Genomic DNA, 14,088 nt, shown 5'->3' on the forward strand with positions numbered 1-14,088 from the left:
CATAAAATTGTAATTTAATCAAATGTTTCCTTATTATAATGCATCATAGGCCTTGAAAAGCTATAAAGTTTAAAATAATTCATGTTACCATGAATAGCAAAAATTTAAAAGCATGCATGTATGAATTATCACCATAATAGTATATCTACTTTTATATTTTCCTTTCAACAATCCTAATAACTTGTACATAAATATTACCAAAAGCATGCCACCATCAAAGCATGCAACCAACTTAATCCAACCAAACTAGTAGCTACTACAATTAGTTTGTCATGAGTTTCAAAATACATAATGAGTTTCAAAAATGCATTTGTTTGTCTTTATCTTGCACACTACTTGATACTAAAATTTGTTTCAAAATATATCACTTTGTAATTTAGTTGGTCAAATGAGTAGATGATGCTACCAATTATTGAGTTGTGGAAATTGATTCATCTTCGTTTGATGGCTCTTGAACGATAGTAATGTTGAATCTTTGGCGTGGTCCTCCACGTCCATCAATCAATGTAGCTCTTAGCTGAGTAATGAATTCTTGCTCCGAAGAAAACCTTGCAAGGCTTTGTATATTAGTAATGCCCTCCTATTTACAACAGAATAAAAATAAGATAAGTTTGATGAATCATAAAAATAAGAAGAAAAAAAAAAATGAAACAAAGATAAGATTGTTTAACTTTTTTTGTTTAGCTTATATTTAGCTTACATTCATGGTATATTGAAGAAGATACTACAAAAGTGTAAAATATACTGATTCTAGAGGTTTGGAAAGCAATGCTGCATTTGTTTTAACAAATGTATTTACAATGCAATTTCATTTCCATGGAGAGTTGAGATTTCTCTTATTATTCTTTTAATATAATTGTGCTATGTTTTCATGACTCTTACTCTCTTTCAAATTTTAGCATTTTAATTGATACAAGGGTACTCTTGGTGTGAAAAATAGTGCTGATATTAGTTTAGAATGTTTGACTTGCACAACAAAGTAAAGTTCCAAAGGTTCCATGAGAAGTGGAAGCTATTTGTCGGAACCATAAAAATAGTAAAGAAAAAAAAAAAAAAGAAAAAAAAAAAGAAGAAGAAGAAGAAGTACCATTTATGTTTAAATGCCATATTTCACATTTGACCTATTGGATAGTTTGATTTCAATAATGATTGATAATGTCATGAAGACAAACAAAAAGATAGACTTCAATTACAACATTTGAAACAACTAAATCATATAAGTCAATTTAGCCAAATTATGCATATATTTATATAGTTAGATGGAGTTTCATTATTCAAATATTCTAAACTTAATTTAATTCATCAATTGCATGGAGTAAATACAGGGCCAGCCCAATATATTTTTATATAATTTAATATGTCAATTGGATCACTTTTTTCTATTTGTAAAATTTCTTTTAAATTTTTAATTCTAAAAATAAATCTAAACCATCAATATCATAGTAGATATCATGTTTTAGGAAACTTTCTAGATTAAGACATTTGTTTTACAAACTATCATCATCTAGTGATTTTAATTTCTTAAATTTTTTTGGTTTTTTATTTAATTTCTTAAAATTAAATAAAAAACCAAAAATGTTTTTTTTTTTTTTTGAATAATAGTGGAATTTTATTAAAGCTCACAAAGAGCAAATCAAGAAAAAAGGAGTGGGGTCTCCTCCTTCCTCACAATACCATCAATACACGATGGAATACAATGCCACCAATGTTTGTCAGTGACATGGGTACAAGCTTGTTTTGCTAACTGATGGGCAGCAGAATTTGCTTCCCTAGACACATGCACAAAGCTTGATAAAATGAACTCTCCCTGTAGCCGCTTCACATCCTCCACAAAGTGGCCATAGCTGCTCTCACATGCTTCCTTGGAATTTATTGCATTCACAATCACTAAAGCATCTCCTTCAAAGATAACCTTTGAATAGCCCATCTCCATGGTAGAACGCACGGCATGCAAAGCCGCTAGTGCTTCTGCAGTCGTAGGCTCCACTGCTATCCTCATCTTGATCCCGCAAGCCCTCAGGAATCTGCCAGCTGCGTCCCTTGCTATTAAACCCAGCCCAACGCAGCAGTTCCCGCGGTCCAAAGCAGCGTCCCAGTTCACTTTGATCGTTCCTCCCGGGGGGGGGCTGCCACCGACATACTTGTGGGTTGTGGACAGTGATCTCCGACCCCTCTGGCTGCTCTCTAGCCCGCTGGAAGTTGTCTAGATCAGCAGCAGCCTTATCAAATAATTGTTTGGGGGAAGTGAATAGACCCCCATGAACTACATTATTCCGTCGCATCCATATGCTTCTAGCTACCACCGCAAAGAGTTCCATCTCATGTAGCTCATATCGGACAATCAAGTCTTCAAACAACTGCAGAAAATTTCCAAAACCACATATACTTTTCTGTAATTTGATGGGACCGCTGCTCCACACATCAGAGGCTGACGGGCAGGACCATATAATGTGCTCTGTGCTTTCCTCCTCCAAGGAACAGATTGGGCATAAAGGTGAATCGATCACTTTTCTCTTACACAAATTGGCTTTAGTTGGCAGCAGATTGTGACAGGCTCTCCATACAAACATCTTCACTGTGTTAGGGACATTCAATTTCCAGCACACTTTCCATGTCTCTCTCCCTCGTGCCTGGTTGGATGGACCCCCACGTGCCTCAGCTTGCCAATCTACAGCCAAATGGTATGCACTTCGGACGGAGAACTGTCCATTGGCTGTACATCTCCAAATTAATTTATCTCTTGGGAGGAGAGGACTGAGTGGAATGTTCTGTATCACTGTTGCTTCCTCCTCAGAAAAATTTTCTGAGATTAAATCAAATTTCCACCTTCCCGTAGCCTCATCAATCAGAGCATTCACCATGGAATTATCCGCAAGTGTAGTCGGTGTTGATTGGACGGCAAAAGTGGTTGGTCGTGGGAGCCAACAGTCTCCACAAACCCGGATGTCTTTCCCATCTCCTACCCTCCATATGGCCCCTTGCTTAATAATATCCTTAGCCGATATGATGCTCCTCCATGCCAATGAGGGCCTTTTCCCCACTTGAGCATCTAGAATCCGCATTGTAGGATAATATTTGGCCTTGAAAATACGAGCTACAAGGGAATCCGGATTTTGTAATAGTCTCCAAAATTGTTTTGCTAAGAGCGCCTTATTAAATAAGACCAAATCTCTAAATCCGAGACCCCCCTTCTCCTTGGCCGTGCTCATCCGTTCCCAACTCATCCAATGGATTTTGGAGAAATTCTCCTTATGCCCCCACCAGAACCGCTGCATAAGCCTATTGATAGCCTTACATAAAGAGACCGGCAGTAAAAACACCGACATACAATATGTGGGGATGGCTTGAATAACGGCCTTCAGCAAAATTTCCTTCCCCGCCTGGGACAGGAAATTGACTTTCCAATTTTGCAAACTATTCCACACTCTATCTTTAATACTTTGGAAAGCTTTTGATCTAGATCTCCCAACTAGAGTTGGCAACCCCAAGTATTTCTCGTATTTATCAATGGCTTGTAAACCTGACATCCGGGTAATTTCTTCTCTTTTAGCATCACTTGTATTTCGACTAAAAAATAGAGAGGTCTTATCCTTGTTCAACTTCTGTCCTGAGGCCGCTTCATATTTGTCTAAAATCTTAGTAAGCCGTCTCCATTCCACCGAGTTAGCCTTACAAAATAGAAGGCTATCGTCCGCAAAGAAGAGATGGCTAAGTCGTGGGCCATTCTTCGAAGTAGGCACCCCTGTAATAACCCCATTTTCCTCCGCTCTACTTAGCATAGAACTCAGCGCCTCTGCACATATCAGGAAGAGATATGGTGATAAAGGATCCCCCTGTCTCAAACCTCTCTCCGGGACTATATGGCCGACCGGCTGCCCATTGACTATAATAGCATAAGTGACCGATCGGACACACTCCATGATCAATTGAACCCATCTTACAGGAAACCCCATCTTGTGCATTACTGATTCCAAGAACACCCACTCCACCCTGTCGTAGGCTTTACTCATGTCCAGCTTAATGCCCATGTAGCCGACCTTGCTCCACATACGGGTATGCATGGAATGTAAAGTTTCGTACGCTGCTAGTATGTTATCTGTAATTAGACGCCCTGGAAGAAAAGCACTTTGAAAGGGTGAAATTACATGAGGGAGGACCTTCTTGAGCCTATTAGCTAATACTTTTGATATAATCTTATACAATACATTACATAGGCTAATAGGTCTATAATCAGAGACACATTGGGGATTATTTTTTTTCGGAATCAATGCAATGTGAGTTGTATTAACAACAGGTTCCATAACAGTAAAATTGAGAAAATGTAGGACCGCTTCACATACCTCCGGGCCTACCGTACTCCAATGCTTTTGGTAGAATCCGGCCGTATAACCATCCGGGCCTGGTGCTTTTAATGGCGCCATCTGGTTAAGTGCAACTCCAATCTCCTCTGTCGTGAAGGGTGCCAAGAGTTTGCTGCCCATCTCACTGGTCACCTTTCGCTCCACAGCATTTATACAATCAGCAATAGCACTCGGCCGAGCCGAACTAAAGAGGCTCATATAATGGGTCACAAAAGCCTTCTCAATCCCCTCCGTCGTATCCCACGTTTGGCCGTTTCCATCTACAATCTGCGAGATGGTATTACTAGTTCTCCGTTGCGTGGCACACGCATGAAAGAACTTCGTATTACGATCTCCATGGATAAGCCAATTCTCCTTAGCTCTTTGCTTCCATTTTGTGTCTTCTTGCTCCAACAACCCATTCACCTCTTCCACTAGAGCACGTTCAGCCTCCAAATTAATGCTCCCTTCCACCTGTTGCAACTCCTCAAGTTCTTTTGTTTTGGTCCGAATAATATCTTCCGTAACATGGACTGTTTTTTTAACCCATTTCAAAATGGAGCGTTTGCAAGCCTGGAGCTTCCCGTGTACATTCTGCAGTGGATTCTGCTCCCTTTGTTTCATGCACCAGCTTTTGCCCACCTCTTGCTTGAAATCTGGAAATGACTCCCAATTTGCCTCAAAACGGAATGGACGGCCAGCTCTTCTCCTGACGCCACAGCCCTCGAGACAGAGGAGGAGAGGATTATGATCTGAATTGCGCCTAGCCAGCACCTTCACTTCGGAACAAGTAAAGGTTGAAAGCCATTCAGCGTTAGCAACGGCCCGATCCAAACGTTCTTGCGTAAACTCCTTGTCCGTTCTACCATTAGTCCAAGTGAATTTAGACCCTTGGAAGCCCAAATCACTGAGCCTACACTCCTCCAAAGCATTCTGGAAATCCTCCATTTGTCTTCTTGTTTTTGCAACAGTTCCCATTTGTTCGGACATACAAATTATCTCGTTAAAATCTCCGACACACAGCCAAGGAGTAGGGGCAAACGACGATAAGTACCGAAGTAGGCTCCAAGCTTCCCTTCTCTTGCCTACCTCGGGATGGCCATAAAACCCTGTGAGTTTCCACTCCATTCCACTTGCATGCGTGCGTACGATTGCATTGATGTGTCGCCTACTATAGTTTTGTATCTCCACCATAAAATTATTTTTCCACAAAAGGATCAAGCCTCCGCTTTTCCCTACACTATCCACCACAAACATATTATGCATCCCTAGCTTGATCCTCAAAAAATCCAAATTCTTGTCGTGCACCTTGGTTTCCATAAGGAAAACCACCGTGGGTCGCTTTTCCTTCACCATTTGATGAAGGTCCCGAACTGTTCGAGGGTTCCCAAGCCCTCGACAGTTCCAACTTAAAAGACTCATGTATGATGGCGGGGTTGCAAAGCAACCGCCGCCGTACCTTCGCCTCCATAGCTCACATCCCCCCTACCTCTTTTATTCTTTTTTTCAGTGTCACGGTCATCTCCTCCAGCCCTGTCCAGGTTCTTTCTTTTTCCCTGACCGAGGTCCCCCTGGTCAGCACACACCGTCTGCACCAGCCCCATCGAGTACTTAGCATTTTGTCTCTTAACTGGGGTCTTCGATCTATGGCTCTTTGATGAACTCACTGCAGTGCTGCCTTGGACCTTTGAGTTTCCGAAAACAAACATTGGAGCCACCTTAGCAGGCCCGTCAGTTGTAAGAGGTGCACAATTCCCACTTGTCTCGCCACCTTGAAGCCCATCTATTTTGGTGTTATTATCTATTGTGGCCCACACCATCTTTTCTTTAATAGAGTCCCATTGGCCCACATAGATATTTTTCCCCCCACTGGAAAGAGGCTCAGTTAAAGATTGGCTCCGTGTCATAACTCCCAAATCTTTTATATTATTGCTCCCCACTCCATTATGACCCAAATCATAATCTCCTTCATTATTGCCAGAATCTTCTCCTCCATTAAACTCCTCATCCCGTAACTGAAGTTTTCCAGGATCTTCGCCCCTTGAATTGGGGTAATCAGAATGACTTCGAGTGCCCGAAATACCCCTCGCCGGAGTCTTTGCCGTTTCAGATGATCCTCCATCACTTTGGTCATTCTCCGCCTTCCCTGTTCTGCCATTCCCTTCTCTGCGTTGTTGTCCAGGACCTCCTGAAGAGAATTCTGGGTGGACATGACTGTTTCTCCCCCCTGTCGCCCATCCTCCTCCCCTTCCAAATCTTCGTGTTGGTGATGGGACCCGAAGCCATGGGCCGAACTCCACTTTCTTTTCCACCCCATGGATTCTCCTGCCTGCTGGTCCTCCACACCCATTCTTTCCGTGCTTAATAACTCCACAAGTGAAGCAATACCATGGGATCCTCTCATATTGGAAAGCAATCCACATAGACTTTCCCCTCAGATTTATAGTTCTTCCGCGTGAGAGGGGTTTGGAGAGATCTAGCCGGATACGAACTCTCAGGAACTCCCCCCACCCAACACCTTCCTCTGTAACGTCAATATCTTCAACTTCTCCCACCGAGGCCCCAATCTTCATTCCCACCTCTCGACCCATGCAGGATAAAGGGAGCCCAAACATACGGACCCAGAATGAAGCTTTGTCGAACTCCAACTGGAAAGGTGAAGTAACTCCATCATAATCGACGACCGCAAAAAGATGATCATCAAATTTCCACGGCCTGCCTTCCAGAATGCGGATTTTGTCACATTCATTCGCAAATTCTATAATGAACAGATTAGCGCCCAACGATTTAAAAGTAACCCGATCAGACGGGTGCCAAGCTCGGATCAACGGTGTCTTGAGAATGTCCTTTCCCACAATTCGATCTGCTAACAGTTTTCCAACAATACAGGCGTTTCCCCTTGCAGCCACAGGAGCTATGTCTGCCTCTCCTATAGTAAGGTCAGCCCCCTCCTCGTCCATCAACGTAAGATTCTCCCATAGACGGGATAATTCCTCTGCTGTGTTCCCCATTGCTCCTCACTTCTCCCTTCGATTGCTCCAGTACAAAGCCCTCTCCACCCTAAGGACGGGGGATACAAAGCTTCACCTCTAGGTGCCGGAAGGAAACCCTAGAGAGAAGAATTATTTCAATAAAACCAAAAATGTTTTCGTTGTTCTTAATTGTAAAAATATTTTCAAAAATCAAATAAAAAATAATAATGAAAGTCATTGATTGAGTTTTTGGTAACTAACCTTTTTTATCGCTGATCAACTACAGAAGGATTTTAATAACTTAAAGACTGAGTAGGTGGCAAACAACGAAATTATGGAGAAGAAGAGAATAATTCAAATTTGAATAAGGCTTGAAAATGGAGAAAATGAAAAATTATAAAGAAAGGAGTTTGTAATTGAATAAAATATTTTAAAAACTTTCCATCTTCTAGCATTTATTTATTTATTTTTCCCATTTGATTTTAAACATTAAACACAATCTTCTTTATTTATTTATTTTATTTTATTTATTTTTTTTTTTCGGTTAGACATGTGCAACATAATTAGGGTTGGATATTTGATTCCCTTATTTATTGTTATTGGTTTTTTAAGCCTTATTTATTTGGGAATGTTGGAAATATTAATGCATTTTTTTAAAATTAAGTATAGGTCTTAATTAAAGCGTATATATTGACAGCAAATATGTATTTAATTTTTTTTTTATGAAAATTGTTTTATTAGGATTCATTAATTGAACCTTATTAAATTGAGGACCTTTTTAAAATTATTTATTTACCATGATTAGGGGCCTTAATTAAAGATTATGAACGATAATAATGGCTTAACATTTTTTTATTGATTTTTTTTTAATTTTTTTTTAATTAGGGGCCCTAGGCGGGGCCCTAACCCGCCTAAGGCTTGGGTCGACCCTGAGTAAATATGAACTCCAAACTTATTACTATCTTTTGTTATACATACATGTGATATAATTATATTAAATTCTAAATATATTCTAAATAAAAATTAAAAAAATTCTAAATTTATGATATATTTGTAATTTTAAGTAATTGAGTCATGTGGTACATATAGTTGAACTTTCCTAACAAATCCAATCATATTTTCGGAATCTAAAACTATTTTGTGTTGTGTTGTTAAATCTCCCAACGGTTAGGATTAAATAAAAAACAAACAAAGGTTGAGATTTAACCAAGAACATTTCCAACCAAACACAACCATCAAATTTTACCTAGGAAAAATTGAAAATTTATCTATAAAAGTCATAGAAAGGATCCTAAATCAATTTCCCACGAAAAAAACTCAGCAATACCCAATCACTAACCTGTGCTGGACAAAGAGAGGAAGAAACAATTAAAAAAAACCCATCAAATTTCAGCCAGGAAAAATCATACCCAAACTTGTTAAAAATCATAGAAAGAAACCAATCATCCAAAGGTCAATACTTTACCACTAAATCAACTTCCCATACACACACACAAAAAAAAAAAAAAAAAAACCAGCAATAGGATTACCCAATCACTAATGTGGGGAAGCAATATCTAGTAATAGTTATCTTTAGTTTGTTTCTCAGCTTCTCCCTCTATCTCATCATCTCACTCTCCGCTCGTCTCTCTCGATCTTTCTCTTTGTTCTTGACAAAGAGAGGAAGAAATTAACAAAGAAATAGGAGGGGAAGTGGGAGTAAATTGATGGATTTTTGGGCAGATTTTTTTTTTTCTACTCTTGTACTCTTTCTTTGTAGGGACAAAGAGGTTGATAAGAAATAATAAAAAATAAAAATAAAAAAAATTCTCCGCCTTTTCTCCTCAATTTCTTCTCTGAATCCAAATAGTTCTAGGTAGATTTTTTTTTTTTTTTTTTTACTCTTTTCTCCTCCATTCCTTCTCTGAATACAAAATCGGTTTAGGTAGATTTTGTTTTTGACTTCTGTACACTTCTGCAATTGAAAAATAAAAAAAAATAAAAAAATTGCCTTTCTTTCTTGCCCATTCCTTCTGAATAGCCATTAATTCCTTCTCAATCTCACCCATTCCTGAAGCTTCCTTCATAAAGGACCAAAAAATCTCTCTCAAAAAGTTTTACTCTTTACCTACTTAAAGGGCAAAATGGTAATTTAAATGTAAAAGACAAAAATATCCAAACAATTTTTTAAATTCATTAGATTCAGGAAGGGCAAATTAGTAGTTTCGCAATCTAAAGAAATGTCAAAAGACAAAAATAACCTTATCTAACTAAATCATGATAAACAAAGAGTAAGGATAAAATAGTAAATTTAAATAAAAGACAAAAATATTCAAACAACTTTTTAAATTCATTAGATTCAGGAATGGCAAATTAGTAGTTTCGCAATCTAAAGAAATGTCAAAAGACAAAATAACCTTAGCTAACTTAATCATGATGAACAAAGAGTAAGGATAAAATAGTAAATTTAAAGTGCAAAAGAAAAAACACTATTTGGCTTGCATTCCCACTTTTTATATATCTTTAAGTATATATATATCCTTTTTTTTTTTTTCATGTGGAACTCTCTCTTTTCATAAAGCTTTTTTTTTTTAAAAAAAAATTATTTCAAAATACTCTCAAACCACATATATATAGGAAAAGAGAAAACATTTTATCAGGACCATCTTAATAACACCCATTTTACAGCCCCCAATCAATAACCGACACATAAGAAAAAACATAAAAAGTGCACAAAAATAAGTTGGAACAAAATACACTAGATTTTAGGGTGATAAAATCCCTAAATGGTTAACCTTCTACCTCAAGGTTTTAGTTTTGAATCCAAAAATGAATTTTGAGACATTAGAAACGGGTTTTGAAGTATTAAAAATGGGTTTTGAGGCGGGTCACGGCCGGCGAGGTTTGAGGCGTTCACCGCCGGCCAGACCCACGGCGGCTACTGGTCTTTTTGTTTTTTTTTTTCTTTTCTTCTTCTTCTGATTTAGTGTGATTGTTCTCACTTTTATTTTGATGATATGTCATATAATAATTGGATACTACAAAAAAAATGTTATTAGGATGGACTTGATAGTAGGAGCTAACTCTCGTAGGAAAAGGGAGCTCCACATGAAAAAAAGAAAAAAGAAAAAAAAAAAAAAGGATATTTGTATGCATTTATAAGGTCCACTTACATCAAGGATATTTGTAAAATGCCACGAAACTCACTGAGTCTCTCTCTTGGTAAAAGGGTGTTTCGGTTTGGTTTTGTTTTGTCACAGATTTTTCTGACGTTTATTATGCTGTAACCCAATACATATTAATTCATTAGAATTGGTGAGGGCAAATAATTTTTTAAAGAAAATGACTCAACAACGCTATGCCCAAAACCCCCGGCCAGGTGAGGAAAAATCCGTTACGTGGGTGATGGTGGGGAACCCTCCCCCCACCCCTCACGTTCTTCCATGACTCACCCTAGCACTGGAAAGGCTGGGCCGTCAAGCAACCCCACTCGCCACTACTACCAACCCGAGGTAACCACTCCACAGTCCACTATATTATATATGAGTGCATTTTTTGTGTGATCATGGCACAAAAAGTGACTTTTGTGTCATCAATAAGGAGGTGACACCTCAGTCCATTATATTAAGCTTACACTTAAAAAGAAAAGAGACAACCATACTTGATTATACTAAATATAAACAAACAAAATTTAAAAAACTAATTAATTTCTTTTATTTAAAAAAAAAAAAAAAACGTAAATACTTGGGGTGGCCAACAACCACCCCAAAGAAAGTGGGGCGGCGGCTCATGGGGGTGGCCGGCGAGCCACTCCATGGACTGGGGTGGCCCGCGCGAGCCATCCCATCCAAGCCATGGGGTGGCTGGCAATGACTACGGGCTTGGCGATCCTGCCGTAGCTGGATCCGACCTTCTCGATCGCCCTCACGATGTCCAGGCCCACGTGCTTGCCATTGAGCCACTCGATCTTGGCGGTACAGATGAAGAACTGAGATCCGTTTGTGCCGGAGCAACCGGATCTCTTCTCACTAGTGCAGAGGGCACAAAAGTTCTCTATTGTTCAGAGAGTGGTGTTGGCGTAGAGCTCCATCACGATCTAGCCAATGGGCTAGGAGTCGATCTCCATGTTGAAGAAAACCTTAGAGTTTGACACCATTGAAGTAGAGATGGCCATGAGGTGGCTCGCTAGCCACCCCATAGCCTGGGGGTGACCTGTGTGGCCACCTAGGGCACCTCCCTTTGGGGTGGCCAGCGACCACCCCAAGTGGGGGAGGGGGTGGCCAGCCAACCACCCCTTCAATATATATATTGCTTTTTTTTTTTTTTTTTTTTTTTTAAAAAACAAATTAATTAATTTTTTAATTTTTTTTTTCTCATATTTGGTATAATCGGGTGTGGTTGCATTTTTTTTCTTATTATGTTTCATGCTGATGCATGTGTTAGATTATGAATGGTGGGCATAAAAGAGGGGTTTTGTGCACCATTCACATAGAAGTTATTTGATGTAGGACGATATTTAACTATATTTTCGGTAAAAACAAAAATTAGGAAAACATCAAAAATAATATTGGAGCAGTTCCGCTTAATTAGAATTTTATGTGTTCTCAGACAATGAAAGTACAAAAGGAAAGATTGTCACGATTCCAACTAATTGTCAATTTTATATTAAGATTTTATTTTATTTGATTAAGACTTTAATTCATTTCCTTAATAGAGTTAGATTTGCTGTAATTAGTTTCCTTAATTTCCTTATTAGGATTAGGTTTACTATTACAACTAGGATTATGTTTACTTTCTCTATAAGTATTTATCTTTTATAAATAGGTTAGCTTGTTATGTAAAACTCAATCCATTGAATTATTATCAAATTAGAGAAGTTTTTCTCAAATACTCTGCGGAGTTTTATTTTTCTTTTAGCCCGTGAGCTTGTTTTTATCTGTTGGGTAGAAAAGCTTGTTAATTTTTATCTGTTCTACCAAGATGAAGACACTTTTCTTTGCAGAATCAAAGACGCTACTCTTTGGTTAGTTATCTTAGTCTTCTGCTACGTCATTATTCTTACTATATATATATATATATATATATATATTGAGAATAATTATAGGAGAGGTTGTGGTTCGTAGCTAGGATGGTCTCGCTATCAACATGTGGCTAGATTGTTTGGTCTAGGCTTAGAGTGAGGAATTGAGATCCCTAAAATTCTCTTTAAATTTGAGATTCTCAAATTTTATAAATTTCATCAATTCATAAATTTCATCCATTCATTTTATATATATATATATATATATAGAGGAGAGGTTGGAGTTGGTAGCAAGGATGGTCTGGCTATCAACATGTGGCTAGATTGTTTGGTCTAGGCTTAATGTGAGGGATTGAGATCCCTAAAATTCTCTTTAAGTTTGAGATTCTTAAATTCATAAATCCCATCTATTCATTTTATCAAAGATATGTTTAAATGTTTAACAAAGCAATCAATAATATCTCCTCATGAAAAAGAAACAAAAGAGAATTCTCTGTTGGAGCGACGTGGGGCTCATCAATATCTGGTTAAGTATTCCCTCGTCAGTGCGGTTTACAATTCAAAGAAAGAGAGCGCTCAAGGTTTCTACGCATTTGTGGCGAAGGTCGCACAGAGGAAAAGTCAGCCATTATTGCCAAGTTGGTTGAACCAGCCAGTCAATACTTGCACAAGGAAGAAAACAAACCATATTAGCGGATCTGCGTGAGTGACTTGAGAGGTGGGGGATTGAAACCAAATCACCACATCCAATACTTCATTTCTCTTATTTCATATTTTTCGTCAAAAAAAAAAAGAGGCTATAAATAATAATAAGAGTACTATAAATTATACCCAAATGCAAGGTAGGTTGCATTGCATAATTGGAAAACAATATTCTTGATGGCTGCAGCATTTCCGGCGGGGCTTGGCGACATCATCAAGCTCCTTCCCACTGGCACAGTGTTCCTGTTCCAGTTCTGCAGCCCCATCCTGTCCAACTATGGGCAGTGCCACTACTACAACAAGTATCTCACCGCCTTTCTTGTCGGCTGCTGCGGTTTGTCTTGCTTCTTTTCTACATTTACTGACAGTTGTGTCGTTCAAAACAAAATCTACTGTGGGTTTGTAACACGCAAGGGTGGTCTTTGGCCCTCGCCCCCGCCAGAGCCTCCGCCAGAGCCAGAGCATGGCATCACAAAACCGCCTGGGAAGGTGAACCTGCGGGTGCCGGAAAAGATTGGGTTTGCAGACTTTGTCCATGCTATTTTGGCTGTGATAGTGTTCGGAGCAGTGGTGCTTTTGGACACAAATACTGTAAAGTGCTTCTATCCGGTGACTGAGTCAACTCATAAGACTCTGCTCTCGGTCGTGCCGGCAGTTGTCGGTGCCGTTTGTAGCGTGCTAATACCCTTGTACCCTTGCAAGCGAAATGGAATTGGATACCGTTCAACTATGTCTTTATCACAGAATTCCAACGTCTCCGGTTCAGAAATACCGTTGACCGGGGAACCTAAGGAAGGGAGGCCTGTTGATCATACACAGGTTTGACATATCTATATAGTTGTTGCTGTTCAAATTGTAACTTTTAATCTAATTTATCCCTTGTAACAAGTGGATCAGCTTGTTGTTCAATTCATCACAACCAGGAATCTACGAACAACAATAAATATGTTGAAATAATGATAATGTGGGAATATTAAGCAGAAGAAAGAGAGGGAGAATGAACACAAAGAACTTACGGGTGGTTCGGTGTTAGACACCTACGTCCACTATTCGGAATACTCCTAAGGGCTACATT

The 14,088-nt window shown here is 38.9% G+C and overlaps 1 protein-coding gene across 1 annotated transcript; it reads left to right on the plus strand.

The window, feature by feature from the left end:
- Window positions 1-13,190: 13,190 nt before the first annotated feature.
- On the plus strand, window positions 13,191-13,838 carry LOC132181045 (protein DMP2-like). The gene has a single exon (XM_059594129.1). It carries the CDS (start codon window positions 13,191-13,193, stop codon window positions 13,836-13,838), a length of 648 nt encoding a protein of 215 aa, XP_059450112.1.
- The last annotated feature ends 250 nt before the right edge of the window (window positions 13,839-14,088 follow it).

The sequence above is a fragment of the Corylus avellana genome, chromosome ca1 (assembly GCF_901000735.1).
Source record: "Corylus avellana chromosome ca1, CavTom2PMs-1.0".
NCBI classification, from domain to species: domain Eukaryota; kingdom Viridiplantae; phylum Streptophyta; class Magnoliopsida; order Fagales; family Betulaceae; genus Corylus; species Corylus avellana.

Excerpts from the sequence above, each read along its gene's own strand:
- LOC132181045 (XM_059594129.1), top strand. The coding sequence starts at position 13,191 with ATGGCTGCAGCATTTCCGGCGGGGCTTGGCGACATCATCAAGCTCCTT.